The sequence below is a fragment of the Mycteria americana genome, chromosome 14 (assembly GCF_035582795.1).
Source record: "Mycteria americana isolate JAX WOST 10 ecotype Jacksonville Zoo and Gardens chromosome 14, USCA_MyAme_1.0, whole genome shotgun sequence".
In the NCBI taxonomy this organism is placed as follows: domain Eukaryota; kingdom Metazoa; phylum Chordata; class Aves; order Ciconiiformes; family Ciconiidae; genus Mycteria; species Mycteria americana.
The window spans coordinates 1,923,032-1,949,210 of record NC_134378.1 but is presented as its reverse complement, the minus strand read 5'-3'; the positions used below and the strand labels follow the sequence as shown (position 1 = coordinate 1,949,210).

The 26,179-nt window shown below is 54.7% G+C and overlaps 1 protein-coding gene across 1 annotated transcript in view; it reads right to left on the bottom strand.

The window, feature by feature from the left end:
• Positions 1–628: 628 nt before the first annotated feature.
• L3MBTL1 (L3MBTL histone methyl-lysine binding protein 1) overlaps positions 629–26,179 on the bottom strand; it is a 28,855-nt gene continuing 3,304 nt past the window's right edge. The window contains exons 2-23 of the mRNA XM_075517527.1: positions 21,881–22,077; positions 21,473–21,635; positions 19,037–19,260; positions 18,100–18,244; positions 17,836–17,974; positions 17,032–17,155; positions 16,319–16,406; positions 14,067–14,158; positions 13,315–13,419; positions 12,297–12,432; positions 11,676–11,776; positions 10,466–10,617; positions 9,387–9,463; positions 8,858–8,943; positions 8,180–8,290; positions 7,781–7,895; positions 7,426–7,525; positions 6,263–6,460; positions 5,890–5,936; positions 4,774–4,931; positions 3,877–3,939; positions 629–2,865 (exon numbers count right to left, since the gene is read on the bottom strand). Of these exons, the coding sequence (XP_075373642.1) occupies positions 2,731–2,865; positions 3,877–3,939; positions 4,774–4,931; positions 5,890–5,936; positions 6,263–6,460; positions 7,426–7,525; positions 7,781–7,895; positions 8,180–8,290; positions 8,858–8,943; positions 9,387–9,463; positions 10,466–10,617; positions 11,676–11,776; positions 12,297–12,432; positions 13,315–13,419; positions 14,067–14,158; positions 16,319–16,406; positions 17,032–17,155; positions 17,836–17,974; positions 18,100–18,244; positions 19,037–19,260; positions 21,473–21,608 (2,532 nt within the window). The 5' untranslated portion in view covers positions 21,609–21,635; positions 21,881–22,077 and the 3' untranslated portion in view covers positions 629–2,730. The remainder of the gene's footprint in view (positions 2,866–3,876; positions 3,940–4,773; positions 4,932–5,889; positions 5,937–6,262; positions 6,461–7,425; positions 7,526–7,780; positions 7,896–8,179; positions 8,291–8,857; positions 8,944–9,386; positions 9,464–10,465; positions 10,618–11,675; positions 11,777–12,296; positions 12,433–13,314; positions 13,420–14,066; positions 14,159–16,318; positions 16,407–17,031; positions 17,156–17,835; positions 17,975–18,099; positions 18,245–19,036; positions 19,261–21,472; positions 21,636–21,880; positions 22,078–26,179) is intronic.

Sequence of the window (26,179 nt, the reverse complement as noted above, 5' to 3'; positions counted from 1 at the left end):
CAGCAGAGACCTGGGGTCCCGCTGTGCAGCCAGACCCCCCAGCCAAGGAGGAGCACCTCGGCAGCCCTGTCCAGTTTGCGTCTGCTCTCTTAGAGGCAGGTCAAAAGAGCCCAGGTAAGGCGGTATCCCACAGCACAGCTTCCTGCTGATGCCCGTGGCTGGCACAGGCTGGAGCACGCACCTCTGCCTGTTTTGCTGGTGCCCAGGCAGAGCACGGCGTGATTGCAGCCAACAGCAGAGCAAGAGCTGGTGGAGTTGGTTGTACCCAGTATTGTGAGCCAGCCGTGGCTTGGCTCATGGCTCCTCTTCCCCTTCAGCAGGGATCTTCTGAGCTCACCACCACCTCAGCTCTCCAGGGCAGCCCTGTGAGAGACAAGGCTCTCCATCCTTCACGCTAGTTTTGGTTCCAACACCTGGGTAGCAACTCCTCTCCCAGCACCCAGGGACAGCGCTTAGTCCCTTCCCCAACAGGAGGGATGACTTAGCATGGGGGAATGGAGCAGATGAGAATAGGATGCTTTCATAAGGTGGTTCCTTTTAAGCTCATTAACTATGTCCCATGCAAGGGAGCCGTTCCGTTCCAGACCACACCTTCACAGGTCTCCGCAGACCACACCTTCACAGGTCTCCGCACCCTTCACACAGAGAGTCTCACAGCTGAAGGTCCCAGGGCTCCTCCTCTTCTCCCCCAGCACACAGTGGCCCAGAAAGAGACTCCCCATCAAATGAGGAGACCAACTCCAGGATCATTTACTGCAGATCAGGGGTGACTTGGGGAGTGACTGTGGGACCCAGGGACACGGCTGTTCCTTCCCACTCCCCCTCTCTCCACAGCTGGCCACATTGCAGTGCTTGAAGAGATGGAAGAAAATAAAAGAGGAAAGGAGAGGGAGAGCTGCCTAAATCAAACCCAAGCATTGACAAAACAAATACATGGACTAGTTGCAAGTCCGGTGTGAAAAGCAAGCAGCAGACATTTCAAGAGCAGGTCAAATGTGACCCCAAATATTCAATAACAAAGAGTCAAAATGCTACATTTCCATGGGAAGCCTAGAACAGATTGACCCAGGTGTGACAGCGGCTCCCAAGGCAGCGCTGCTCCAAGACACATTGCTGGTGCACTTGCTAAGATCCCTTCATCCCTGTCTTTGGGCACTGGGAAAGGGGAAAAAATTGTTTTGCTACTGATATGTCATTCTTGGGAATGGGAAAGAAAGTGGACGTAGGACTTGCATCACATCACTGCAGACTGTGGAGAGCCCTCGGGGCAGGTGGCCGCCCTCCAGCACTGCACTGCCACACCACTGCTCCAACAGCACCCACAGCAGGCGTGCACAGGATGACAGACCATGGCGAGAGCAGCAGGGGACACAGGGACTATCAGAAGCTGCCTGGGACTCTGCCAGGACCCCCCAGAAATGTTGGCTTTCCTGGCGCTGGAGTCCTCACGTACTTGGCCTCTCCTCCATTACAAGGGACAGTGTTCCATGGGCATTCCCAAAGTGCCTGCCCCCTTGTTGAAAAGGTGCTGTGTTACTAAAAGGACAGAAAAAACCAGTTAACTGCTGAATTTCTTTTAGCTCTGCAGGTAAGGAATCCAGGGACAGCAGAAGATCCTGCTCTTCAGACAGCAAGACCTGGGGACCTCATGAAGGCAAAAAAGGGGGAGAAGGCAGCTTGGCAGGATCGAGTCAGCCAATTCCGGAATGCCTTCAGAAGCGAGCTGTGGATCTGCCTATGGAAGAATGGATGCTCTTGTCCTTGGCAGCTGTCTCCACTCTAGAAAGGGCCTTGCTCCTAATACGTGGACCAAAGAGGGCCCGACTCTCCTTGGCAGAGGATTTTTTTAATTGCTGCAAGGGGAACAAGTTAACCAAGCATCCTTTCTCCCAGAGACGTGGTGGCCAAGACAGCCTGAAGCACAAGAGGAAATGGAGCTTGTTCTGCACCCATCCAGCCCTGGCCTCGTGGGGCCCTGGGGCTGCTGCATTACAGTAAAGAGGAATAAAGCACAGATGCTGGTCGTGGGCAGAGCAGCAGCCAGGACACACTGCTCCCTGGAAGGGGCAAGAGGTGGGCCACTGCTTCCCAGTGCGGTGAAGGGGCAAAGCAAAGTCATCATCTGGCCTTAAAAGGGAAAGCCAAAAGAATTCAGAGAAAAAGGCAAAGTGAGCAGAAGCTCCTTGAGAGCATCCCTTGGAAATGATGTTAGCACAAGGCCCCCGAGAGGAACACATTGGGGGGGGGGGGGGGGGGGAATCTGTCAGCTGCTGAGCAAAGCCAAACCCAGCCGTTAAACGGGTGCGAGCACGTACGCGGGCAGTCAGTCCCTTCCCTTATCTGGGTGACTTGAGTAGTGGTGTCAGCCCCCAGCTGCCACACCCTCCGCACTGCTCCCCTGTCTCTCAACACACACCCCTGGATCGGTGCAGTCACAGCAGGACACGGGGGGCAGCTGTCGCGCTAAGACAGGCTAGTCCCACGTCCACCCTCCGTCCCTGCAGCCGCCCCCGAGGCTCAGGGTCAGCCTGTACCCAGCACTGGAAGAGAAGGGCAGCGTGGACTGGAGGGGAGAGGATGGGAGATGGACTGGTGGGAGAGCGGAGATGTGGCACCCGAGAGGACATGGGCAGGACATGACAAGCTGCGGTCGGTCGGGGGGAATCTGTCCTGACCAGACAGTTTGGCAGCACCAGTGCTAAGGGAGGGTCCCGATTGGGCCACGAAAAGTCACTTTAAGGTGTCATCAGCATTCTTGAACATGAGGATGGCATTGTAGATCTTGAGTGCCGGGCCCAGCTTGACACTCATAATCTTGACGATGTCAGCCTGCGTCAGCAAGAGGAACGCCTCGCCATCGATCATCTGGAGAGGAGAGCATGGACAAAGGCACTCACCGAAAACCCAGGCTGTGACTTCCTAGGGACAGCCAGCACGGGCACGACCTGGGGACATGCACAGTCGCACTCACCCTCAGCCAGGTGCCACAGATGATCCCAGGGAGTAGAGCAGGGTCCACCCACAGCACTCCCGTGCTGTCCCAGATAAGCCAGAGCCAGGAGCTCGCGCACCCAGGAACAGGGCAGAGATAGGGAAAGGCCCTTCCAGGGGCTGCCCCAGGAGCTCACGCTGCAGCTGGCCTGGGCTTCTGCACCAGAGTGCAACCGGCACAGCACGCAGCCAGAAGGCAACCTGCTCTGGGCAAACACCCGTCCGTCCGTTCCCTGCTCCAGGTCCCGGCACACGTGGAGGCTGCCCTCAGCTCAGCTTTGCGTGCCTGGGCACCCTGAAAGCACAGGGGCCATTTACTAACAGGCTGGGACACTTGCTGTACCCAGCGTGCCCAGGATCAGCCTGCCCTGGGTGTACTGTGCATGCCAGAAACCAGCCTCTCTGCACGTCTGTCCACAGAGGGGTCTAAAATGATAAACCTGGCTGACAGACAGCAATGCCACCAAACTGCTGTGCTGGTGAGAGGATGCAGGTGGGGAAGGATGAATGGGTGAGGCGTAAGCAGCTTCCCTCAGGAGGTGATGGTGCTATTACGGCTGCAGCACCATCCTCCTCCCGCTCCCCCATCCCAGACTCCTCAGAGTGGCCCTCCCGCACCCATGCCAGCAGAACAGGGCAGCACAGCTCCTCGGGGGTCAGCATCTCCCCTCCTGCCACTGTATCTGCACAGGCAGACAGCTGCACACTCGAATGCAGTGAGGCTGCTGCGCCGAGGGCTGCAGGGTGGGATCACTGCCAGGTGCTGGACACGCTCTCAGCATTCAGCAGCAATCCGTTGCAGGAAGGCCACTGGCCAATTCCTCCCTGCCCTGTTGGCAAACAGCTGTCCTTGGCCACCTGCACTCATCCTCCAGCCCTTCTCACCTCGTCCTTGAAGAGCTTGGCTTGGTCCTCGCAACCCGTCAGAGTCTGAACAAAGCTAAAGACCTTGGAATAATGGAGAAAAATGTCAAGACAGAAGCAATGTTTCTGGCTGGAGACCCCCCATGAGCCCACATCCTCACTTCCACAGAGGCATTTTGCGCCCTGTACGGTAACATGTGGCTGTTAGGGCAAAGGCTGCAGTTGCAGCACCCTCCCATGCCTAGAGATCACCCTTGGACCAGGGCACAGGTGCTGGCCTCCTCCAGCCCCAGAGCCGCAAATGCTACAGCAGCTTCATCTCCAACAAGCCATCTGCAGCACAGCAAGACGATTCCCACTGAGGGGCAGGGGCAGGAGAGGGGCACACAGGAGGGTAATGGGGAAATCAGGCAGGGCTGGCTGCTGGGGCCGGTGCCAGAATTCCAGCTACCCAGGCCTTAAGAGGGGCCATCGCAGATGCCCAAGAAAGTGAATGAAGGTGACGATGAAGAATCTGAGGTAAAGATTTCTTTTTCAGAGAAAGAGGGAAGTGACTTCTTATCTGCAGAGTCTATGGTTTAATTTTTTAACTTGGCAAAGATGAAACTGATTTCTTTGGAAAACTGTAACATGCTAAATGAAGAGACTGCCTGGGCTAGTGTCACATTCAAGCCAAGCGAGAGCCTGGTAATTCTGCATGTGCTTCCCAGAAGCTGCCATTCGGGCTCATATCTGGCAGCTGTCCACACAGAACCCCACAAGCGTGTCCAGTGGACCGCCTTCTCGCTAGCCCGGGGAAGTGGCTGCTGAAGCACCTCTGTGCCTGGTGCATGTACCATGGTGCTGCACAGCCAGGTAGAGTGCTCCCAGCCACGCCAGGGGGTAGGAGCCAGCATGCAGCCTTCAAAACCGTCTTACCTCATCAATGGTCCACTTGGCCACTGTAGCTGCTGTGATGCCAGCCACCCCTGGCAGGAGTTTGCAGTGCTGCTCCCAGCAGAGCGACAGGGAGCGGTCGGGGTGGGCAGACAGGGCAGACATGAAGAGTGACTGGTGCATATTGTCTGAAGAAATAGCTGGAAATAAAAATGCAAGATGTGATACAAGGTAGAAGGACAAGAACAGCCCATCCCATCCTATCCTACCAGCCTTGGGGAGGGCCTCGTTCAGGGGAGGGCCCAGGGCTGGCAGCAGATGGTCTCACGGGTCCAGGTGTCAAGAGCTAGTGCTTGTCCCTTGAGTTAATAGGATATCAGTGCATCCAAACATTCAGTTTGGTGGGATTGGGGATGGCGGGGGAAGAAGTTTAGAGACAAGCTTGGCTTTGCCTTGTTCTCACCACCTTCAATCATTCATTTTCCATATTGAACTAGATTTCAATGTCAAATTTCACACCAGAATGCCATCCCATATCATTCAGTTCATTTCATGTTTTTAACAAAGCTTCTCCCTTGCTCTCTGATCCAAGGAGTCAAGGACTGCTCCCAAGAAGAGATCCTCTTCATTCACCTCCAGCGCTGGAGTAGGCAGCAGGACAGCCCATGGTAAAATGCATACTGACTGGAATAAATGTCAGTCATCGTCTTACATCAGTAATCAGAACTAAATTCCAAGCAAACTGTCCAGCATCAGTTTCTGCACTGCAGCAATAATTTGGCACTTCACAACCACACTGATATTTTGGGGTATGGCAGCCACAGGATGAAGGCACAGCTTCCCTGTCTGAAGAGGACAAAGCGCTGGGGAAAATGCACTGCCATAGAGAGAGGATCCTAATTCCCTGCCCTAAAGCACTCAAAGATTCACAGACATAAACCAAGAGACATGACAAAGGACTTAGCAGAGCTCTGGTAAGAGGCAGGGACATTCTTTGTCAGATGGTCACCTTTGGTGGTCGACCACAGGCTCCTCACTGGTGCTGACCTGTGTGAGGTCTGACTGAGTGAGCCAAGGGAGACCTGCCTCCAACAGCCACCACCCCAGCTCCTCGAGCCAGGCGCCTGCAATGACACCGCAGCAGAGGACGGCACTTACTCTGGAAGTCTTCCTGCTGGATCTTCCGGTACTTTGGAGGTCGCCCTCTAAAGAGACAGGAAGACTGATTTCCAACTGGGTTGGGACTGGCCCGAGGGCCCTCCTCCACACTGCACAGAGCAATGCCTTGGCAGTGGGAGCAAGGATTACCTCTTGGACCCTGACCCAAAGGGTTGACAGCTAAAGACACAAAACGTGGGAAGAAAAACCAAGAGACGTGCCCAACAGAGCTGGAAGGACAAACGCTAGCTGCCAGCAACCGTGCTCCCCCCCGGTCAAGGAGCCTCTCCACCTTGGCCACCCCTCCCAGGGATGGCAGTCACGGCGCAGGGGCCCTGCACTGCTGCACGGTGCTCACCGGGCTTGCCCCTACCTCCCGTGGTGCCGAGATTTCTTTCGCTGAGGGAAGCCAATCAGGTTCCTCTTGCGAGTTGAGGCCTCTGTGTCGGACAAGTCCGCCTTAAGCCTGCCCTGGTTCTTCTCTGCCAGCGGGCACCCTGAGAGGCAGTAATGGGCCGTGAATCTCCCAGTCACGTGTCCTGACCCGTCGCAACCCGGCGTGGGGCACTTCCTAGAGAACAGAGGGGAGGCAAGTGTTGGACCCGGCTCAGAACAGCATGGGGCAGGCGAGCCAGCAGGGCCACCCCTCCATCCCCGAGCACGGGAAGCCGTAGCCCTGGCCACGGAAAGCAGAGCAAAGACATGCTGAACAAACTCCTGGGGCAAGGGCGCTGGGTGCACAGGAAGGGTACACCCAGGCCGTCCAGGTACAACGACCTGTCCCACCTTCTCCACTGCTGTCACAGCGACCCTGTGCAAATCACCACGGTGCTGATCAAGCAGGTCACTGGGGTTCACAGAGTCTCCACCTTCCCTTCCTTGCCCTCACGGGCATCCAGACTAGCCTCAGAGTGAGGAGGAAGCAAGTGTCATGAGTGTGACCAGTAGAGAAACCCTTGGGAGCCAGATCTGCCTCCCCCATCCCCACAGATGCTCCACCATACTCGCTCCTCTTGATGCCAGCCTGCCGTGCTGGGGTCGGCACTACACTGCGCCTGGCTTCCCCTGCAAAAGCTCACGCAAGCGACTGACTGAGCTGGGGGAGATGCACTGTTCCTTCTCAGGACTTCCCAGGTCACAACCTCACAGTCAAAGGCATCCATGAGGGGTGGGAGGAATATCATCCTCGAAGCTGGTATCAGTGAACAGCATCTTAGAGGCACGGTCCCCTACGTAGTCCATACGTCCCCACAGGCAGATGGGCATGCAGGGCAATCCCCAGGGGCTCTGGGTGCCACAGGACAGATGCCGAGTAGGAGCTCACAGGAGTTACACTAGCTGCAGGCTCCGGGCTGCCTTGGGGCCTGGCCTGGAGAGAGCAAGGGCTGCCCCTAAGCAGGGAGAAGAGCCAGGCATGGGGTGGGTGCAGGGAAGGGCTGGTCGCTGGTGCGGGTGCCACGTGCGGAGGAGTGGAGGAAGGGCCGGCATGGGCCAGCAGGGAAGCTGCACCTCTCTGAGCTGCGCTGGGGAGCTCACCTGTGGTGAAAGCTGTACTTGGAGCTCTTGGTGTGAGGGATGCTCTTGCAGCCCAGGGTTGGGCAGCCCCCATGGGCGGAGGAGGCTGGTTCCTTTGGCCCTAGACCATGAGGAAAAACAGGAGAGAGACTGTCACAGCTGCAGCCCCAGGCACAGCCAGGGCTCTCAGCTCCCTGCCTGCACCAAACAGGGAGGACTTTTCCAACTGACAACTCCATGGAAAAGCCCTTCCTCCCTGCCCATCCTTGGCCAGCACCTACCCTCCCATTTCTGTGCATGGGCAGGTGGCGGTGACAGTGGGGATCTGGCATGCTTGGGCCCTGGTATCAGGGACTGAGCCAGGCACAGAACTTACTGAGAGGAGGCTGCAGTGGGTGTCCAGTTTTTGAGCACCAGCCTATGGGGTGGATGTCTGGATGATCTGCGTCAATCCAGAAATCATAGACGTGGCTCCAACCGTCAAAATGGATCTGGGGAAACAAGTAGAGAAGTCACCCTTCAAACCTCAGGGCACCTCTCTGAGGAGCTCTGGAGCCCTCCAAGCTGACAGCAAGCAGCAGGGTAGAGCTGAACTGCAGCGCAAGGCTCTCCTCCACTCCTGGAGCCAGGCACTGGGACCTGCTATCCTCCACATGATGTGCTTCCACAGACCTCCGCACACTTTGCCCCTGCAACTGGCAGTGAGTTGGGAAGGGCAGGAGCAAGCCAGCACAGTGCCCGGACACAGGCTCAGCATTGAGACTCCAGCACCCACCTTTATCCTGTGATCTTCCACGTCCTCCACACTGGCCACTCGGATGAAGGAAGGAGTCCTCCTGTCCACTGCCTCCAGCTTCATGTTGACCAGGAAGCCATGGGGTGGGCGCTGGGGCCAGGAAGAACCCAGGTCAGCGGGGAGCAGGGCTGTGGTTCGGGCTCCCGCGCCCCTCAGCAGCTTTCCCAGCAGCGTGCACTCCTCAAGCCCAGCTCCCAGCCCTGGCCTGTCTGGGTAAGAGCCATCCCCGCTCACAGTGGCAACAGGAGAGAGTGGGGACAGGCCTCCCGGATCTGAGCTGTGTTTTAGAAAGATGGGAAAGCTGTGCCCAAGGTCTCCAAGAGACACATTTGGGGGATCTATATTGCAGCCACACTTGGCTGGACACAGCTGCTGTTGCTGCAGTTGGAGACAACAACTATCAAGCAAGCCTAAATGATTTCCCATCACCCGGCTCCTGTCCAGCCGAGCGGATGGTCATACTTCCCATTTTTCCCAGTTTTGAACTATTTGCCCAGGATAGCCCTGACTTCTGAACCTTGAGTGTAGATCCAAACCCCAGGCCTGTGGCAGGAGCATACTGAACGTCACTTGGCTTTTCATAAAAGCAAAGACCTGACAATGGAGAAAACCCGAATTCCTGCCCAGGCACAGTGGAGCAGATGATGTGGCACTCACCACTTTAAAGGCCCAAGCTGGGACAGCAGATGCTCCAGTCTCCTTTAAGTACTTTTCCCAGGTGAAGTTGTCAGGGTCAGGATAATCTAGAAGGGGGAAGATGCAGAAGGTGAGACATGCCTGCAGGAAGACAGCAAGTACCCCAGAATGTCCTACTGCCTTGAAGGACCAACCAATTCTGTGCCAGGCACACGGGAACCCAAAAGACATCAAGAAGTGCTACTATTTTCTCATGGACCACGAAATCCAGGGTACAAGGAAGCAGAAACATCTGCACAGACAGCTTGGGTCCTCCTCGTGTCTCCACTTGGCCTGGCACAATCACCATGCTGCACCTGAACACGTGCGCAGGAGCCTCGGCATGAGCATGCCGCCTCCCTGGCTGTGGCCTTGCTGAAGGAAGCTGCCTGGGCCTGCAGACAAGCAAGGACCATGGGGTTTGCACCCCCGGGCTCCCCATGCCACCCTGGGAAGCCTGTCCCCAAGGGGATGCGCCAGTGAAGGCTGCGCTCCCAGGCCACTGACTCACCTTGAGGAGGTGTGAGGGGTTTGCCGTGCTCCTGACACCATCCAACTGGGTGGATGTATGGACTGCTGGGGTCACACCTAGAAAACATGCCCAAACTCTTACACAGGGCTGAGATACCCCGCTCATCACCACCCAACAGCGCAGGCTGTGGGTGCCCAGCAGTACCCACCAGGCCTGCACCACCAGCAAAAGCCCCTGCAGAAGCCGAGGTGTTCTACAGCACCCTGTCCCTGAGTGACCCAGGGAACCACAGGCCCTGGCAAGGCAAGGGCTAGAGCAGGGGGACACCAGCTCAGAGGGGCAGGACATGAATACACCCCAGGTGCAAGCCCTGCCGCAGAGCTGCCCAGGGAACAGCGACCCTTTGCTGCAAGCAGGGAGATGGGCCGCGCCTTTCAGAGCTCGCAGCAGCGAGACCTGAGCAATCGGGGGGCTCACGTCCTGGGCACGGCTCCCAGTAGGTCACAGCACACTCAGGTGCTGCTGCTTCACAGGTCTGCCCCAGGACAGAGCAGGTAGCTGCCCAGCACCAGCAAGTGAGGAGCAGCCAGGAACAGAAACCACTGCAGCCCCACAGCTCCTCAGGGTGAGAAGTAAGAGAAGGTCAGAGGGCTCCAGCCACAAAGGAAACAGAGCTGCTCTCAGGACCCTGACTGTGCTAACTGGCCATTTTAATTGGCCTTAACCAGCCTCAACAGGGACACCTCCGCACCCCGGCCACAATCCCCTGCCTAGAGACACAGGAGCTCATTTTAAGATCAGGCTTTCAGTGTCTGCATTGCAGGTGGCCCCATCTCCCAAGTGGGTTTCAGGGCGAGCCCACAGCATGCAATCACACCTGTCTTTGCCCCACATTAACTACAGGGCCATGGCAATGTCCCAGGAAGTGACAAGGAACAGGTAAAGATTTGTCCCCCAGCACAGGGAGGTGACCCTCTGCCTCACTGGACCACTGGTGGCCTGTCTGCAGCAGCATGCTGGGATCGTCCCACACTTTCCTGAGCACCCTGTCACTCTTGCAGAAGCAATGGTGGGGTGTATCCCCAGCACTGGCACCCCAGGAGCCTCTGTGCACTTACCAGTAGTCATAAGTATCATCCCAGTTGTCAAAGTGCACCAAAAAGCGATTGTCCACCACGTCAGTCACTGTGGCAACACAGATCAGGGAAGGGTTCATGCGATCCACAGCTTCGAGCTTCATGCCCACCTCGAAGCCCGGAGAAGCCTCATGCTGGGAGGAGAGAGGGACAGGTTTCTTTCAGAGCCGCGGTCCCAGTGCCCTCCTCACCACTTCCCTTGCCTGCTGCAAGGAGGCACCTGTCCAAACCCTCCCAAAACCAGACCCTTCCTGGCCTCCAGGCAGGCCCAGGACCACTTACGATCCCAGAAGGGCAGTGCCCTGCTGTGCATGCCAGAAAAGAGGCAGAGGGTAAGTAACTCAGCTTGGCCACACAAAGAAAGAGGAAAAGAAATCTTCAGACCCTCAGGATCTTCTATAAGCAGTAACCTCCAAGAGACAAACAGCCTCCAACTTACACTGATTCAGATTTTGTCACAAAACACTTGTTTGCGGTCGTTCTCCTCCAGTGTTAGTAGCGACCAATGCCCTAGGCTTAGCAGGAGGAGCTGGGATGGGGCCCTTCCTTGCCTTTATTTCTTGGATCCAAAATCTGTACAAAATGCTGCATCACACACTCTAGTGGGATTGTTGCAGCAATGAACAGGAGGGTTTAGACACAATAAATAACTTGGAGAGGCTGGTTTATCAGTAGGTTGAATTTCCTCTGCAGCTGACAAAGAAACCATCAGCATTTTGCACTCTGCTATATTCCCATTTTCCTTACCCAAGCTGCCACATGAAAAATAAAGGCAGAGACAGAAACAACGAAGACACAAAACAGAGACAAAAGAATTATACTTATGAAACATTAACTGAGGGGTTTTGGCAAAATAATTGTTGAGAGTAGTGGTTACTTCTCCTCACCAGTACTTTTGCAACAGATTTAACTGTTCATGAGACCAACCTGGATGAAACAGTGAATCAGACCGATGCCAATTTTGGGCACACCAAACTAGTGTCCAAGCTACAGATCCTCAGCAGCAAAGCGTGCTGCATCTTATTAAGCAATGCCAGCAGTACCCTCTCCTGGCCCTCTGCACTGTGGGCTTGAGAAGTGTGGGGTGGACAGAGAAAAGCCCAGCACTAGCGGAGGCATTCTGCTCAGCTGGAGGGGAAGAAGTCACACCTGAACCTGCAGGCTTTGGCAGGAAGGAGAAGCTGCTACTCACAGTGTTTCGGACCATGAAGAGGTGCTTAGGAGCTGCCTGAGCCTTTGTTATCTTCAGGTAGTTTGTCCAGCTGAATTCTTCTTCCTTATAACCTACAACCCCTCAGGAAGAGAAATGAGACCAGCAAGTTCACAGAGAGCAGCCAGGAGATCATAAGGCTGAGCCCAGCCATCCCTGACCAGCCCTCACCCTGCCAGGCATGTCCTGCTGAGGGTGGATGGGGTCTACAGCGGCCCTGGGAAACCCAAAGCCCATTGGCTTAGGCCCAACGGCTGATTTTGAGGAGTGCTAGGAAACATTAGCAGCGGAGTGGAAATCCAGAGCTCAGCTCCTCCCCAGAGAGCATCAGTCCCACCGGCCCTGGGGCACAGCTGCTGGCTCCAGCCTGGCACTGGGACAGCCAGGGTGACAGGGCTTTGCCCCAAAATGGGAGCGAGCAGAGATCTTTAGTGTGATGGGTGCCTGAAAGGTTGTCCTGTGGAACCCCCCCAGCACAGCAGCATCCCCTCCTGGGCCCCATGGAGCCACCCTGTCCCCATCTCCAGCTCTACATTCGGGGGCCCACTACTTGTCCCCCATCCTTCAACAGGACCCACCAACTGAGACTCGCTAACTCCTTACCTTTCGGGGGCTGGAGTTTGTGCCCCGTCTCCTCAAACCAGCCAGCGGGGTGGATGTCAGGGGAGTCAGCATTCAGCCAGAAATCATGGCACTCAGAGTAGCCATCAAAGTGGAGGCGCATCCGGTAACCACACACCTACCGGCAGGGAGGGCAGGAAAAGGAAAGGACCATGGAAACTTCCTGCTGTCCCTGGCTGAGCACCGCACGCACCTCCCCTCCCGCACATAATCTCAGCATATCACTTAGGGAAGCCAAGAGTCAATCATAGGCCAGTGCCCAAATCAGTAGGCACATGCCAGTCCCAAAAGGTGTCCAGCACGGAACAAGGTAAGTGCAAGGCCACCACAAGCCAGCCCTAAGAAGGGAGATTCAGGCTGGTGTGTGAGATGCCACGGTGGGGCACCTTGCTGGGAGTGCAAGGATTCCCTTTTCTGCACCCAGGGGAGATGCTGGCGCAGGGATTTTGGGTAAATGCCATGCTGCTTTGGTGGAATCTCTCCAGCAGCAAGAACAGCAGCCACTGTTGTATGGCTGATCTCCCTGGCTGCCTGGGGAGCACTGCGAGGCTGGTTCAGCTGCCACATGGCTGAGCAGAGAGCCCCACAGACAGAGGGCCTCCACGGACACAAGGAATAGCAATGGGATACCTCCATACCTTCCCTCTCAAGGGATCAGACCTGTCTGAGAGGCATCAGCTCAAAGATAAGAAGCTGTTGCCATCACCACAGTCTTTCCCCCCATGGCCCTACTGTGTCAGGGTGATGGAGAGACCAACTAGGCTGAGGCATGACAGCTGCTCCCCAGCACTGTCTCCTGCCCCTACGAACTGGAAGGAAACTCCCCGTTTGCTTGACCGAGGTGCTGGAGCACCAGCTCATCTCATGCAGTGACATGCAGGCGAGGGCCCAAAGCCCGTCTCCTCCATGGGCCAGCCGGCAGCACCTCCCCTCCCACAGAGCCTCCCGCTGCGCCGGTGCGAGGAGGGACCAAGGAACGTGGGAACCGGCAGCACCTTACCTCAGCCACTGTCAGGATAAAGTACATAGATGGGTGCTGCGGATCGATCCCCTCCAGCTTCATCCCCACTTTAAAGCCATTCTTGTGCTGGGAAGCTGCTTGGTACTGGAAACAAAAATTAGACTACAATGTAAAAAATGATGCAGGTAGTTGGGTCTAGAACCATCCCAAGGAGCAACCATCAGGCAATGGGAGCTGCTGGGAACAGGAGGTTGTGGGCCACATGTTGTCGTCCAAATTTTAATCCTTTTCCCGTAGAAAAACACATTCTTCCACCTCCTTGTGGGTTTGCGTCTCCTGCTACTGGCAGGGCAGGGTGTCCCTGGGCTAACAGCCGCAGCCGGGGAGAGTGGGGCATGGGCCTGGCTCCTCTTGCACCCTGGCAATCAGATGCCTGGGAGCAGGGGTGCAGCGCAGCAACGTGGCCTCAGGAGAGCCCACACCTGGCTTTGAGGAAGGGCTGGAAAGCTTTCGAGGAAGGCTCCACCACCCTGCCAGAGCCACAGGGGTGTCCTGGGCAAATGTGGGGTGCTTGGGACGGGGGACAGCACCCTGCTGGGGAGCGGGACTTGGGACAGATCAAAACTGGAGGCTGACTGGTCACCTCCAGTTGAAGATGGGAGCTTGCTTATCGCTCAGAGTCCCGCAAAATAGGGAAGCAAGGAAGAGAAGAGAAGGAGGAGGGGTGGGAAAAAAAAGGGAAAGAAAAGAGAAGATGAAAGAGGGAAAAAGACAGGAAAATCCCAACTCACATCCTGGAAGAGATCTAAAGGGGCAGCGACAGCTTTCTGCTCCTCCAAGTAGGACGCCCAAGACCAGCCTTCTTTCTTCTCCTCACTGGCACCTGAGCGCAGCACAAACGCACACACAAGAGGCGCTGCTGAGGGTCCGCTCCAGCCTCCGTCCCTGCCTGCCTCGGCGCAGCGTGGAGGGCAGGCGAGCGCATGGGTCCCACTGGGGCCGCATCCCGCTCTCACGCACAGTCCTGCATCCCTGCAGAGCTCCGCACCATCCTACCAGAGCCCCTTCTCCAGCAAACCTGGCCGGCTGTCTGAGGGGGGACAGAGCCAGGAGGCCCCTCTCACACAGGTCCCCATGACCCAAATGTCCTCTGTCGCTGAACAACACTCTAGTAAGGCACCTAAGGAGCCTGAGGGACAAGCCATCCTGCGCAAAGAATCAGGACACCTCTGCAACCAGTCCTCCTCCAGCCAGTACATCCGAAATGGCCACAGCATGGATGGATTTGGGACAGCCAGCAGGATCCATCCAGAGGTCTAGGACTCAATCCCAGCTGCAAGGGGCTCCCGGCCAGTCAAACCAGCAGTGGGCTCACCTCCCACCACCGCTCCAGAGGCACCAGCTCTGCTATCCTCTGCTCTGAGACAACCATCTGAGCCCCCCTTGGCACACCAGGGCCACCCTAATGCCCTAGAGATGCATTTACCCTCATGGTATTCACGAAAAGACGACAGCATTGTCTCTTCATAGGCAGGGAGGTGATCCTTCATGCCTTCGACCCCTTTGGGAAGGCCACGAAGGCCTTGCCCGAGGCACACGGGACACAGCGCAAGTCTCTTGCTCTCCAGCCACTTTCTCTCCCTGCTTCGTAGTGCCTGAAGGGACTCCAGGAGTGCTGTGCCTATTCCAGCACTGAGTAATTCACAGCACAGGTCAGCCATGGCAGACAGCCTTGGGCCGGGCAGGCCAGAAATGCCGGGGAAAAACAGACCAACTCCTTCCTCCCTTGGGCTTAGGGGAATTGGAGATGGAAAAAATAGGAACTTGCAGAAGAAATTAAAACTGAACTCCAGTGAGCAAGGTTACTAACCTAGATGCTTTGCTAATACTTAACAGTGACGAACACCTTTATTATACTTTAGGACATAGAAAAAAGTGGCAGGCATGTTTGGGGAATCCGTAAGTACAAGCTCTGCACTTCTGGAGAATGACAAATACATCTGGAGATAGAGCATACATCAACTCTGCTGCACTGAAGCATCCAGGTGTGTATTTTGTTTGCTGATGTACTTCTAGAATAAGAGAAAATAAAATGCTGAAATAACAAGGCTCAGGACTGCTTACTTGTATGCAGCAGGGAAGGTTGCATGCTCAGGGCTCAGATTGTAGAGAAAAGGACCTGGCAAGCGAGTATGAGTTCCTTTTTCAATAGTGGTTAACTCAGTGTAACATCAGGGGTTAACGACATCTGGCCCCTGCTACTGTCCCTTCATTTGGCTATGGAGAGGAGTATGAAGCTGGAACAGTTTCATTTTAAAATTACTTTGAGTATGACCTGTCACTATTCAAAGACAAAAGATTTCCCATAAATGTTTATTTTCAGTATTTTCCCAAGTTCTCCTTCCCCCTTGCCCCCATCGCACTGCAGGGAAAAAAACAAACAAAACACTGCATCCCTCAGCTCGTCTCCTTTCCCTCTGTGTCGACAGCTCTGTGTTTGAGATCTCCTCTGATACAGTCCAGGAATAGATCCCCACGAGATAAGACAACCCCAAATCACCTGGCTTCAGCGGCACCAGACCCAAACTCGTGAGCTCCCAATTACGTGAGGGAAGTTCCCCGTAAGACCATCCAAGGGGGGGGCAAAGCCAGACGTGGCGCAGTCACATTATTGCTCAGGATAGCACCTCTTGGAGCAAACACGGTATCCACAAGCAAGTAATAAATTCAGCTCCCAAGGGGAGGGACCAGAAAGCACTGTACAGTACGGCTCAATGCCTGAAGAAGACACAGCCGTATCTGTAAGGGTGCACCCTTCCCATGGAGAGAAAGAGAGGAAAGGAGAGAAATGGAAAGAGACAGAGAGAGCAGGATCAAGCAAGCAGAGGAGCTTACAGGCCTTCAGGAACATGTACCAGTGCGTTGCACTGGGTGTTTGACTCTGCTGGAGCACCAAAATGCTGGCCCAGCCCCGCAGCACCGCAGTGGAACCCCACAGCCATGGTGGGAGCGCTCACCCCACCACCCACCCGGCCCTCCATACCGTGCTGACTCCCATTCCACACATCAGCCTCCGGATTGCTGATGGCAGAGTCTCCCGCAGAGTTCTTCCTCTCCTCCTGCTTCTCCTCCTAGACATGACAGCAGACAAAACAGAAACCCATCATGTTGGAGGTCTGCACAGAGGTTTATGCTGTGTGTTGTACCCTCGCCCCAGTGCCAAGGGCCATACTGCCCCTCTGCAATGTCCATGATTTGACTGATGCTTGGCCCAGAAACGGGCAACCAAGAGGATCTGATGATGGGAGCCCGAGGGGGATTTTGGTGCTAAGTGGCAGCAGTCACACCCGGAATGGATCTGCTATGGTCACAGCTGGCAAGCAGAGCTTCCTTGCCTTGTCAAAGTCACTCTCCCTTCCTCAGGATACGCATCACGCAGATACTCTCTTACTTCAACACTTACTTTGGTGGCCCAGCCTCAAGGGAGCAGTTGAGAGTGCCTGATACCTACAGCCCAACCAGGACATGTCGAGCACTGCCCAATGCGAGGCGCTCGGCATGCCAAACAGCCAGCCAAGTGTCTAGAAGCCCTGATGCTCCACACATTCAAGTCTTTTTGGCATTAACAGCCAACAGGTTACCCCTTCGACATATAGCTGACATAGCACCGATGAGAACTGTGCACACCCACAGCGTGCATGGCCCACCCTTGACATCAGCACGTGCGCACACATGCCCTCCCTGCCCTCTTCCTACCATTTGCTCAGATTCATATTCTTCCTCCGAAGGGCTCTGGTAGTCCTTCCTCTTTCGTTTCTTCACCGGCTTGAGGATTTCGGTGGCATTGGTGCTGCTGGCAGAGTTTTCCACAATGACGGACCTGCACAGAGGAGGGGAGAGTAAACCACTTTGGCACTGTACATGGCAATGCTGGGGCGTCAGTAAGGGAGCGGCTGCTGGAGAATCACCGTCACCCCGTTTCTTACTCACACATGCTCCCATCCCTCCTGACTAATGTATGCACTCCTCTTAGCATACAAGTTGGCAAGAGGTTAGAACCAGGGTACAGACCAGAATCACCCTCACACACTTGGGTGTCAGAAACCTGAACCCAGGGATGGATCAAAAGCGATCCAGTTTTGAAGCAGAGCTCTAAGCTGCATCAGAGTCATACAGAGATGCTGGAAAACAAGTCCCAGGAGTCACACGTTAGTAAGCAGAGGGGCTGGAAATGCCCTTGTGACCCACGCCTCCCACTGCTGCTCAGCCTGGAAGCACCCACTGCAGCAGCCCTGCTCCAGCAGGGTGTTTATGAGGCCACAGACTGGGCAGGAGAAAATCTGGCTCCTGTGCTTCCTGCTGTCCCCTGGGACAAGTCTTCATCCCCCACTCTGCAGCCAGGCCGCTCTGCCTACAGGAAAGAGGGAAACAAGTGGGATCCCCAGAACCTGCCGGAGACAGATGTGCTTGCATCCCCTGCTGGAGCATGTGGACCAGGGGAGGGAGGGCAGACAGATGGATGGATATGGCTCTGCATGGAGCAGACTCCCCTTCCTTTACCTTTCTTTGAACTGCTGGTGACAGTGCTCACTGCAGAAGCCCCTGCCTTCCCGGGCTCTGTCTGACATATGTCTCCGGCCACAGGTATCACAGTGACACATGCTTTCTGCTGTTGGCAGCTTGGTCTGCTCCGGCACATCTGAGACAGAGAGAAGAGGAGCAGTGAGGCACAAGGTGCAGCAAAGGAAGGAGAGCAGGAAGCAGGAGACATTTGCCTCACTCGGCCTACGCCAGACAGTGCCTGCTGGATGATGGTGCCCTTACCCTGAGCCACAGTAGGATTGTCCTTGCTGGTGGGTGCCACCTCTGAGTCCCCATCTTTCTCTGTGTGACCCTCCTTTATAGCTTCCACTGGAGGCATCTTATCAGCACTCACCACCTTCAGCGTCCCGTACTCATTTATTCGGAACTATGTAATTGAACCAAAAACCAAGGAAGAATAGTTAACAAGGAGGATAGAAATGTAACTTGATAGTTAGTGGGCGCATGTGAGCTCTCAGAATGAGAGTGACATGGTTTGGTCATTAGTGCGTCCAACAAGAGGACAGCTCTTCCGATGACAGAGGTGAGCACAGCACCAAAGTCACCCGTCCTGCTGCCCCTCCCTGCAGTCGGTGCTGGCCGCTGAGCCTGCCAGGGCAAGCACACTGCCTGCACTTGGGTGAGACCAGCACCAACTGGCAGCACAAGGGCAGGGTGATGGCTGGAGGATGTGGTGCCCTGAAGCTGAGTAGCAGCGGAGAAATTGGTGCATTTTGTGCAAGCTATTTCGTGTACCGAGGGGTACACCTAAAGGCACCCGCTGCCTGATGAGCGCAAGGCCGCTGTTTCCAGGGTGAGTGCGGGAGTTTGGTGAGAGAAAACTCCGTGGCACAGCTTGGAAAGTAAAGATGCCCTGCACAGCACGTAGCATCCCTCTGCCTCCCCGTGCGGGTCAGACCTGCTGCAGCCCCCCAGGCACCATGTGTGTTCTCTCTCTGCTAATCTCACAAGATGGGAAGGGCACAGGGATGGGGCACAAGAAGAGCCTCACAGAGCGGGAACAGCTGAGGGATCCTCCAGCTGGAGGCCCCAGTGCCAGGGGCCACGTCACATCCTGGTGGTCCCTGCCTGGCACAGGCTGGGGGACTGCCGCTTACAAGGGCAAGCAGCTGCGGGGAGTGGCGGGGGGGCAAACACAGTGGCCCAGGGCTACACTTACCCGCAGGTTACTCCCAGGCAAAGTAGCCACCCCATCTTTCCACTCCAGCACACGGACTGTGCTGCAGGTCTGCACGCCGCTGATCTGGGGAATGACAGTAGCTGTGATGGGCTCACTCCCTGCTCCCCTCTCTGGCCTCTCAGCCCCTGTGCTTCTCTGTGGTTCCCGGGGGAATCGCTGAATTTCTAAGGTGCTCGTGGGAAGGTTGATGGTAGTGGCATTTGCTTGAGAAGGGAAGAAAGGAAACAAACAACCAGAGGCATACACAGAACACTTAACTGATGCAAACAAGGCTCAAAGGTGGCACAAAATGACAGAGAGATCACAGTCTCCCAGCTGAGGGCTCAGTGCTGTGGGCTAAAGCACCCACAAGCAGGCAGCGTGACCCAACAAGACCTGCAGCCAGCAATGACTTGTGCTGGGGGGTGGCACCAACACTACCCACATTCAAGGGTTCCTACTTCAGCCTAACTTCAGCGTGTTGCCATGACCAGGATGCCCTGATGTGGCAGGAGTGTGCTGGCGAGCTCCTGGACTGCATCTTCCAGTTTAGTTTCGTTACAAAGGAACACACTGTGCAGCCCAGGGCCTCTCCACAGTGGGAACCGAGGCACTGGGAGCAGGAAAAATTGGGAAATTTGCTTCTAAAGAACACCCCTGATCTCACCTAACACGCATCCATGCTTCGCTCGCACACCTCCTGAAAGACACTGGTCAGCTGGGCTGAAAATTGTTGTCCCAGTTTTCAAGAAGGGTAAGAAGGACGACCCTGGTAATTACAGGCCTGTCAGTCTCACTTCAGTGCCTGGTGAAATTATGGAGAAGGTTACTCTGGGAGTTACTGAAAAACACTTGAGAGACAAGGCAGTCATTGGTCATAGCCAACACAGGTTCACAAGGGGAAAATCCTGCTTAACTAACTTAATTTCCTTTTGTGAAAAGGTCACCCATCGAGTTGACCAAGGTAAGCCAGTACATGTGGGTTTTTTGGATTTTAGCAAAGCTTTTGATATTGTCTCTCACAGTATCCTTCTGGACAAAATGTCCAGCACACAGCTAGACAAGTCCATAGTACGATGGGTGAACAACTGGCCGATGGGTTGAGCTCAAAGACTTACAGTAAATGGGGTCACATCAGGCTGGCGGCCAGTCACCCACGGGGTTCTGCAGGGCTCAATTTTAGGACCACTGCTCTTTAATGTTTTTATAAATGATCTGGATGTGGGAGTCAAATGTACATTAAGGCAGTTTGCCGATGACACTAAATTGGGAGGAGCTGTGGATTCCCTCAAGGTTAGAGAGGCCTTACAGAGAGATCTGGATAGACTAGAGAGCCGGGCTATCACCAACCGTATGAAATTTAACAAGAGCAAGTGCTGGATTCTGCACCTGGGACGGGGTAATCCTGGTTATATGTACAAACTGGAGGACGAGAGGCTGGAGAGCAGCCCCGCGGAAAGAGATCTGGGGGTTTGGGTTGATGGCAAGTTGAATATGAGTCAACAGGGCGCTCTGGCAGCCAAAAGGGCCAGCCGTGTCCTGGGGTGCATCGAGCACAGCATAGCGAGCCGGTCGAGGGGGGTGATCGTCCCACTCCGCACTGCACTGGTGCGGCCCCACCTCGAGGACTGACTGTGTGCAGTTTTGGGGACCTCAACATAGGAAGGACATCAAACTCTTAGAGTGTGTCCAGAGGAGGGCGACCAAGATGGTGAAAGGTCTCGAGGGCAAGACTTACGAGGAGCGGCTGAGGTCACTTGGCTTGTTCAGCTTGGAGAAGAGAAGGCTGAGGGGTGCCCTCATCGCAGTCTACAACTTCCTCAAGGGGGGCAGCGGAGGGGGAGGTGCTGATCTCCTCTCTCTGGTGACCAGCGATAGGACACGAGGGAATGGAGTGAAGCTGCGTCAGGGGAAGTTCAGATTGGACATTAGGAAAAGGTTCTTCACTGAGAGGGTGGTCGGTCACTGGAACAGGCTCCCCAGGGAAGTGGTCACGGCACCAAGCCTGTCAGAGTTCAAGGAGTGTCTGGACGACGCTCTTAGTCATATGGTTTAGTTTTAGGTAGTGCTGCGAGGAGCAGGGAGTTGGACTCGATGATCCTTATGGGTCCCTTCCAACTGGAGATATTCTGTGATTCTATGATAATGCGGCAACCCAGGAGCCCACATGCCCTGCAGAGCAGGCACCCAGCCCACTGTGCTGCACTGGCACAGGGCCCCAGACATCACAGCTCTGGTTTAAAACTCAAGAGGTTTTGATCAGCCACAAATCGTCCAAGTGATGTGGGATAGCCACAGAGAACCTCTAAGATGGCAACAGCAGCATCCTCTGCCTCCCAAGGTTTGGGAGGAGCACAGATATAGAAGGAGTGTGAGGTATCAATGTGGGGGGAGATGGCTGGAGAGGCACCAGTTAGAGAGGACATTTCCGCATACCTGGTATGATGAAGGCAGTTGTTGGCAGGTGGGTGCTCTGCACAGTGCTCTCGGTGGTGACCACATGGACGCTGACCTCCCCAGCGGCGTTCCCCTTCGTGCTTCTCACAACCTCCATCTCTGCTCTGCTGTCCATCACCTTGCCTGGGCACAGAGCAAGACACTGGAAAACAGCAAGAAAGAAATTAAGTTGCGTACAAGTACAAACACGACAAAGGAGTGAGAAGGAGACTGCGGAGGATGGTCCCTCCCTTTCCACCATCTCCCAGCAGAAACCCCTGTAAGACGTATTAAAGGCGCATTGAACCCAACAGAGAACAGCATGAAGGTCACAGCTGCTACCAACATGACCTAGTAAAGGCCCCGTTGCGAGATCCCAGCCTGCAAACGCCGAGGCCTTTTTCTTACCTGGCACCACCATAAGATGGTATGAACACAGCAGGTCCACCACAGGCTATGGCTGCTCCTGGCTCCCACTGGGGCCTACACCGCTCTGATGCAGACTGTGACTGAGGGTTGGCAAATCCTACCCTGGAGACTACGAGGCCCCTGAAGTTCCCCTTCCAGCTCTCCCGTTGGGCAGTCACCCTTGATCTTCTAAGTGGCTGTAGAAGAGAATTTCACAAGTGACAGGAGTTAGCTGGGGGCGGGGGAGGGAGAGGCAGAACATGAAGTCCACTGCATGCAGCTGAGTTTCTCACAGGACTGGTGATGTTCAACCCATTTAGCCATGAATTTCAAGGAGTAGGCAAGGTGTCAGGGCCCTGAGGGCACTACTGGGCCTTACTGGCCCTGACCAGCCTCCCCTCAGACCCCCACCCATGGGCCCAGGGGCTCCATGTCAGCCCACCCTCAGCCTGTCTGTGCCGCTCTGCAGCAGTGCTGGTCTCCAGCTGCTGTCTGGCAGCAGCGGGACCTGACCTGCTGGCTGGCATCCTGGCTTCATCTTGGACCTCACCTGCTGACCCGAGCTCCTAGCTGGACCTGGCCACAGTTGCCCTGCCAGCTGCCTTCCTCGGTTCCCCGTCCCTGGGGCAGCAGCTGGCCCCTGCTGTGCCCCAGCAGCCAGGATGGTGCCTACACCAGGATGTCCCCAGACCAGGGCCTGCCTGCAAGCCGGAGGGAAGAACAGCGTTGCCTCCCAGTGCCCAGTGCGGCTCAGCGAGGGAGGGCTCTCGGCGCTGCTCCTGCCCTGGTGAAAACGCAATGGACCCACAGAGCTAAGCAGAAAGCCAGCAGTACCATCGGATGCGCTCAGGGAAGCCAGATCTCTCCGTGACTATTGAAAATGATGGTCCGAGTGTCCCAGAGACTGCTGGAGTCTGAGGACACTGGGCTGGGGAAGGATTTTGGAACTGCCCTGTTTCCTACACCCTCTTCAAAGCACTTGCTGCCGGGATAGAGGCAGGGCTGCTATGGGGCTAAGTAGGGGACCATGCTCATGTCTTGGTTGCTTTTGATGCAACCTGAATTTGAAAGAGAAGACAGCCATGTGGAAAACAGGATGATCATTTCAGTGAAGCACGGTTAAATAAGAATTTGGCTACAAAGGGCAAAGTCTGGAATTTTAAAACCTGAGACATTAAGTTAAAGGCGTTACAACCAGAGGGTAAAGAGTGGGACGGTGTGCTCACATTAGGGGAAGATCTACTTCTTCCTCTCTCTTACAGTGCTGTCAGGTTTGTGATCAGAAATAACTGATGTTCAACTGACAGATGGTACAGACCTTTAAGGCCCTCCAGGTGCAACGTCAGAAAAGCACAGTTAAGTGTCAGGAGAACTGAAGGAACTGAGTAACTCAGCTGGACACCGGACTCCAACTGAAAGCCAAAACGAATTTGGCAGCCAACCTGTCTTGGTGCTTCCTAATACCCAGTAGGAACCTATCTGCTTTCTTAGGCACTTAAATCTGATATCTTAGGCACTTAAATCTGATACTTATCCTTGATTCATCACTTGGGTCAAATGTTTCAAGGACAACTCCTCGTTTTGTGTGAGCTGTTGGCTTTTTTTTTTTTTATTTAAACAGAACTTGGGACTGGAAATGCCTAGAAAGGAAGAGAAATAACTAGATCCAGTGCCCAAGCTGGGTGATGCTCAAACTCATCTCTGTACAGCAGTCTATGATGTGAACACAATAGCAAATAATTGCACAGGAAATAACCAGCAGTAATTATCACGTGTCAAACACTCTCCAAATCCTTGTGGGGCTGCCTGCCGATGCTGTCAAGACTGGTTCTCGTGTGCCTTATGAGTTCAGGGTGAATAGAATGAATTTGGATTATAGATTGCAGTGCCATTCCTTAAACTGGAAGAACTAAATAACTGAGATTTAGGACTTAACCTCCAGACAATCTCTCCTCCAACAACCTCCTGGGAAAGGCCTCACTGCAGCAAAGGGCACATCCCCCCACTGCACCACAGCTGGGCCGCCCAGCTCAGAGGGTCAGGAGCCCTCCGAGGAGCTTGAGGGAGGCAGAGGAGCCCATCCAGCCCATGGCCTTGCCCTACAACAAACTGTCACTCCTGTTCCTCTTATCTGCCCCTCAGCAGTGGTGCCCGTGCTTCCCCCGGCATCCCTGGCCAGAGCAACCTCTTTCTTGTTGGCGGAAACCTTTCCCTAACACCTTGCCCCAACTCCTGCCCTTCGAGCACATGTGGAGCACAAATTCTGCAAACAGCTCCCCCCGCACGTGTCCTGCTCCATCCCATGGGGGAGCAAAGACTTTGATGTCCTGGACACCACAAAACCTTATGCTTACAGATGTCTCAAGCCACATTTCTCTCCTTTTAAGATCCATGGGGGGAGACAGGCCCAAAGCTATTCCAAGGGCACACATGAGCAGCAAGAACATTGTTGGTGTGAACTTGTAAGCACATCGTTGCCACAGCTGAAACCCAGTGACTCCCAGGGCTCTCCCACCTCTTGCCAAGGGCTTCCATGGTGTTGGACAACCAACACTGCTCACATCAACCATAGCACACACTGTTAAACTTTTAACTCAGGATTTCTGAGATAACCCCTGCACAACCAGCCCCAAGCCCCAGACCACTGCTCTGGATCACTGCCCCGCAATGCTCTGGAGCCATGCTGGTGGGACGGGTGTGAGCATGACATGATACCTGGGTTGCAGAACTCCATCCCCAACCCGGAGGAGTGAGAATCAGGACTGGAGACATTGTTTGCAGCTCACAGTTTCCAAAACCCTGGCAGAAAAACCCATGGAAGCCCAACCTGCTGTGAAATATCTCAGGTCAGGGGCAGCGTATGAGGAAAAAGGGAGAAGAGAACAAGCATCTCTGTAAAGGAGCACAGCCACAGCTATGACCTGCCCTAGCATCGGTGTCACAGCAGGACAAAGGCACTGGTACACATACCTTTGGACAACCCCGCTCCCTGAGAGCAGGACCTCTGACTGATGTCAGGGAGAGGATGCCCGCAGCTGAGACAAGTCTGGTTGCTTCAGCGCATGGAGCCAGAGCCCAGGCAGGTACCACCACCCCAGAGATCACTTCAAGGGGTCTCCTGCAAGCCCTGGTACAACCCATTAAGGATCGCAGGATAATTCAGGCTGAAAGGAACCTCAGGAGGTCTCTAGTCCAACCTCCTGCTCACAGCAGGGTCAGCTATGGGATCAGATCAGGTTGGTCAGGGCTTTATCCAGTCTAGTCTTCAAAACCTCCCAGGATGGAAACCATAATTCCTGCAAATTAGCACAGCAATCAGCAAAACAAACTAACATGTTCCCTTTCTGGTGACTGCTCTGGACGATGAACAACAGTTTATTTATTTTCTACATTTTTTATTAAGTTGGGATCTTAAAAAGCTTTTGGCCTACATGTGCCCCAGTGACTTCTGATAAAACTCTGCCTGCCCCAACAGGACCAGAATTAGGCCAACACTTAGCAGCTTTCAAAAATCCCACCATCCAGATTTTAAAATAGCAAGCAATTGTAGAGGTGAAAGCTACTTTGGACTTATCAGTGAGCCCCCAAGTTCTCCATTTTTCCTGGTATTGAGTGTAACTCCACATGTCTTACAGAGGGTGTAGGTCAGCCCCACTCCCCAACAAGCCGGCCATTCAGTCTTTCCTTTAGGTTCACAGGGACCTAAAACTCTGCACACCCACTCCTCTCTTCTGCCTTCTGCTGAGGGACAGCTAAGGACCTTGAGCTCCCATTCTGGAGAAGCCAGAAAGGAGAAAAGCCACCCTAGGAAACCCTGGCTACACACACAGGCTGACCTGTGGTCCCTCCAGAGACCACCACAACAGGCTGGCTGGAAGGTGGAATTTTTCAAGACAACCTTCATCCAGAAGCGCTCTCTTTCTTGGTCTGCTTTGCTCCAGTAAAGCAGTTCTTGCAATCACGCTCTCCATGTATGAGTACGTACGCGCATATGGCCATCTGTCTGCAGTCAGACCCTGCCAGCCTATTTCAACCAGTTTTGACAGCAAGACTAGATGTCTCTGTAACGGTGGTCTCTACCAGAGTAAAACCTTCAAGTTTGGGAAACCAAGCATCTGCACAGAGAATGGGGTCTCTGCATTGCCCCTCACCTCGCAGGGGAGGGCATCAGCGGAGTACAGGCTGAACTTCCTGAGCACCAGAGAGCGGCTGGGGACAGCTGATCTGTGCACAAATATTCACACGTGCAGAGGAAACTGGCCACAAAACACACATTTTATGGCAACCAGGCTTCGCTGG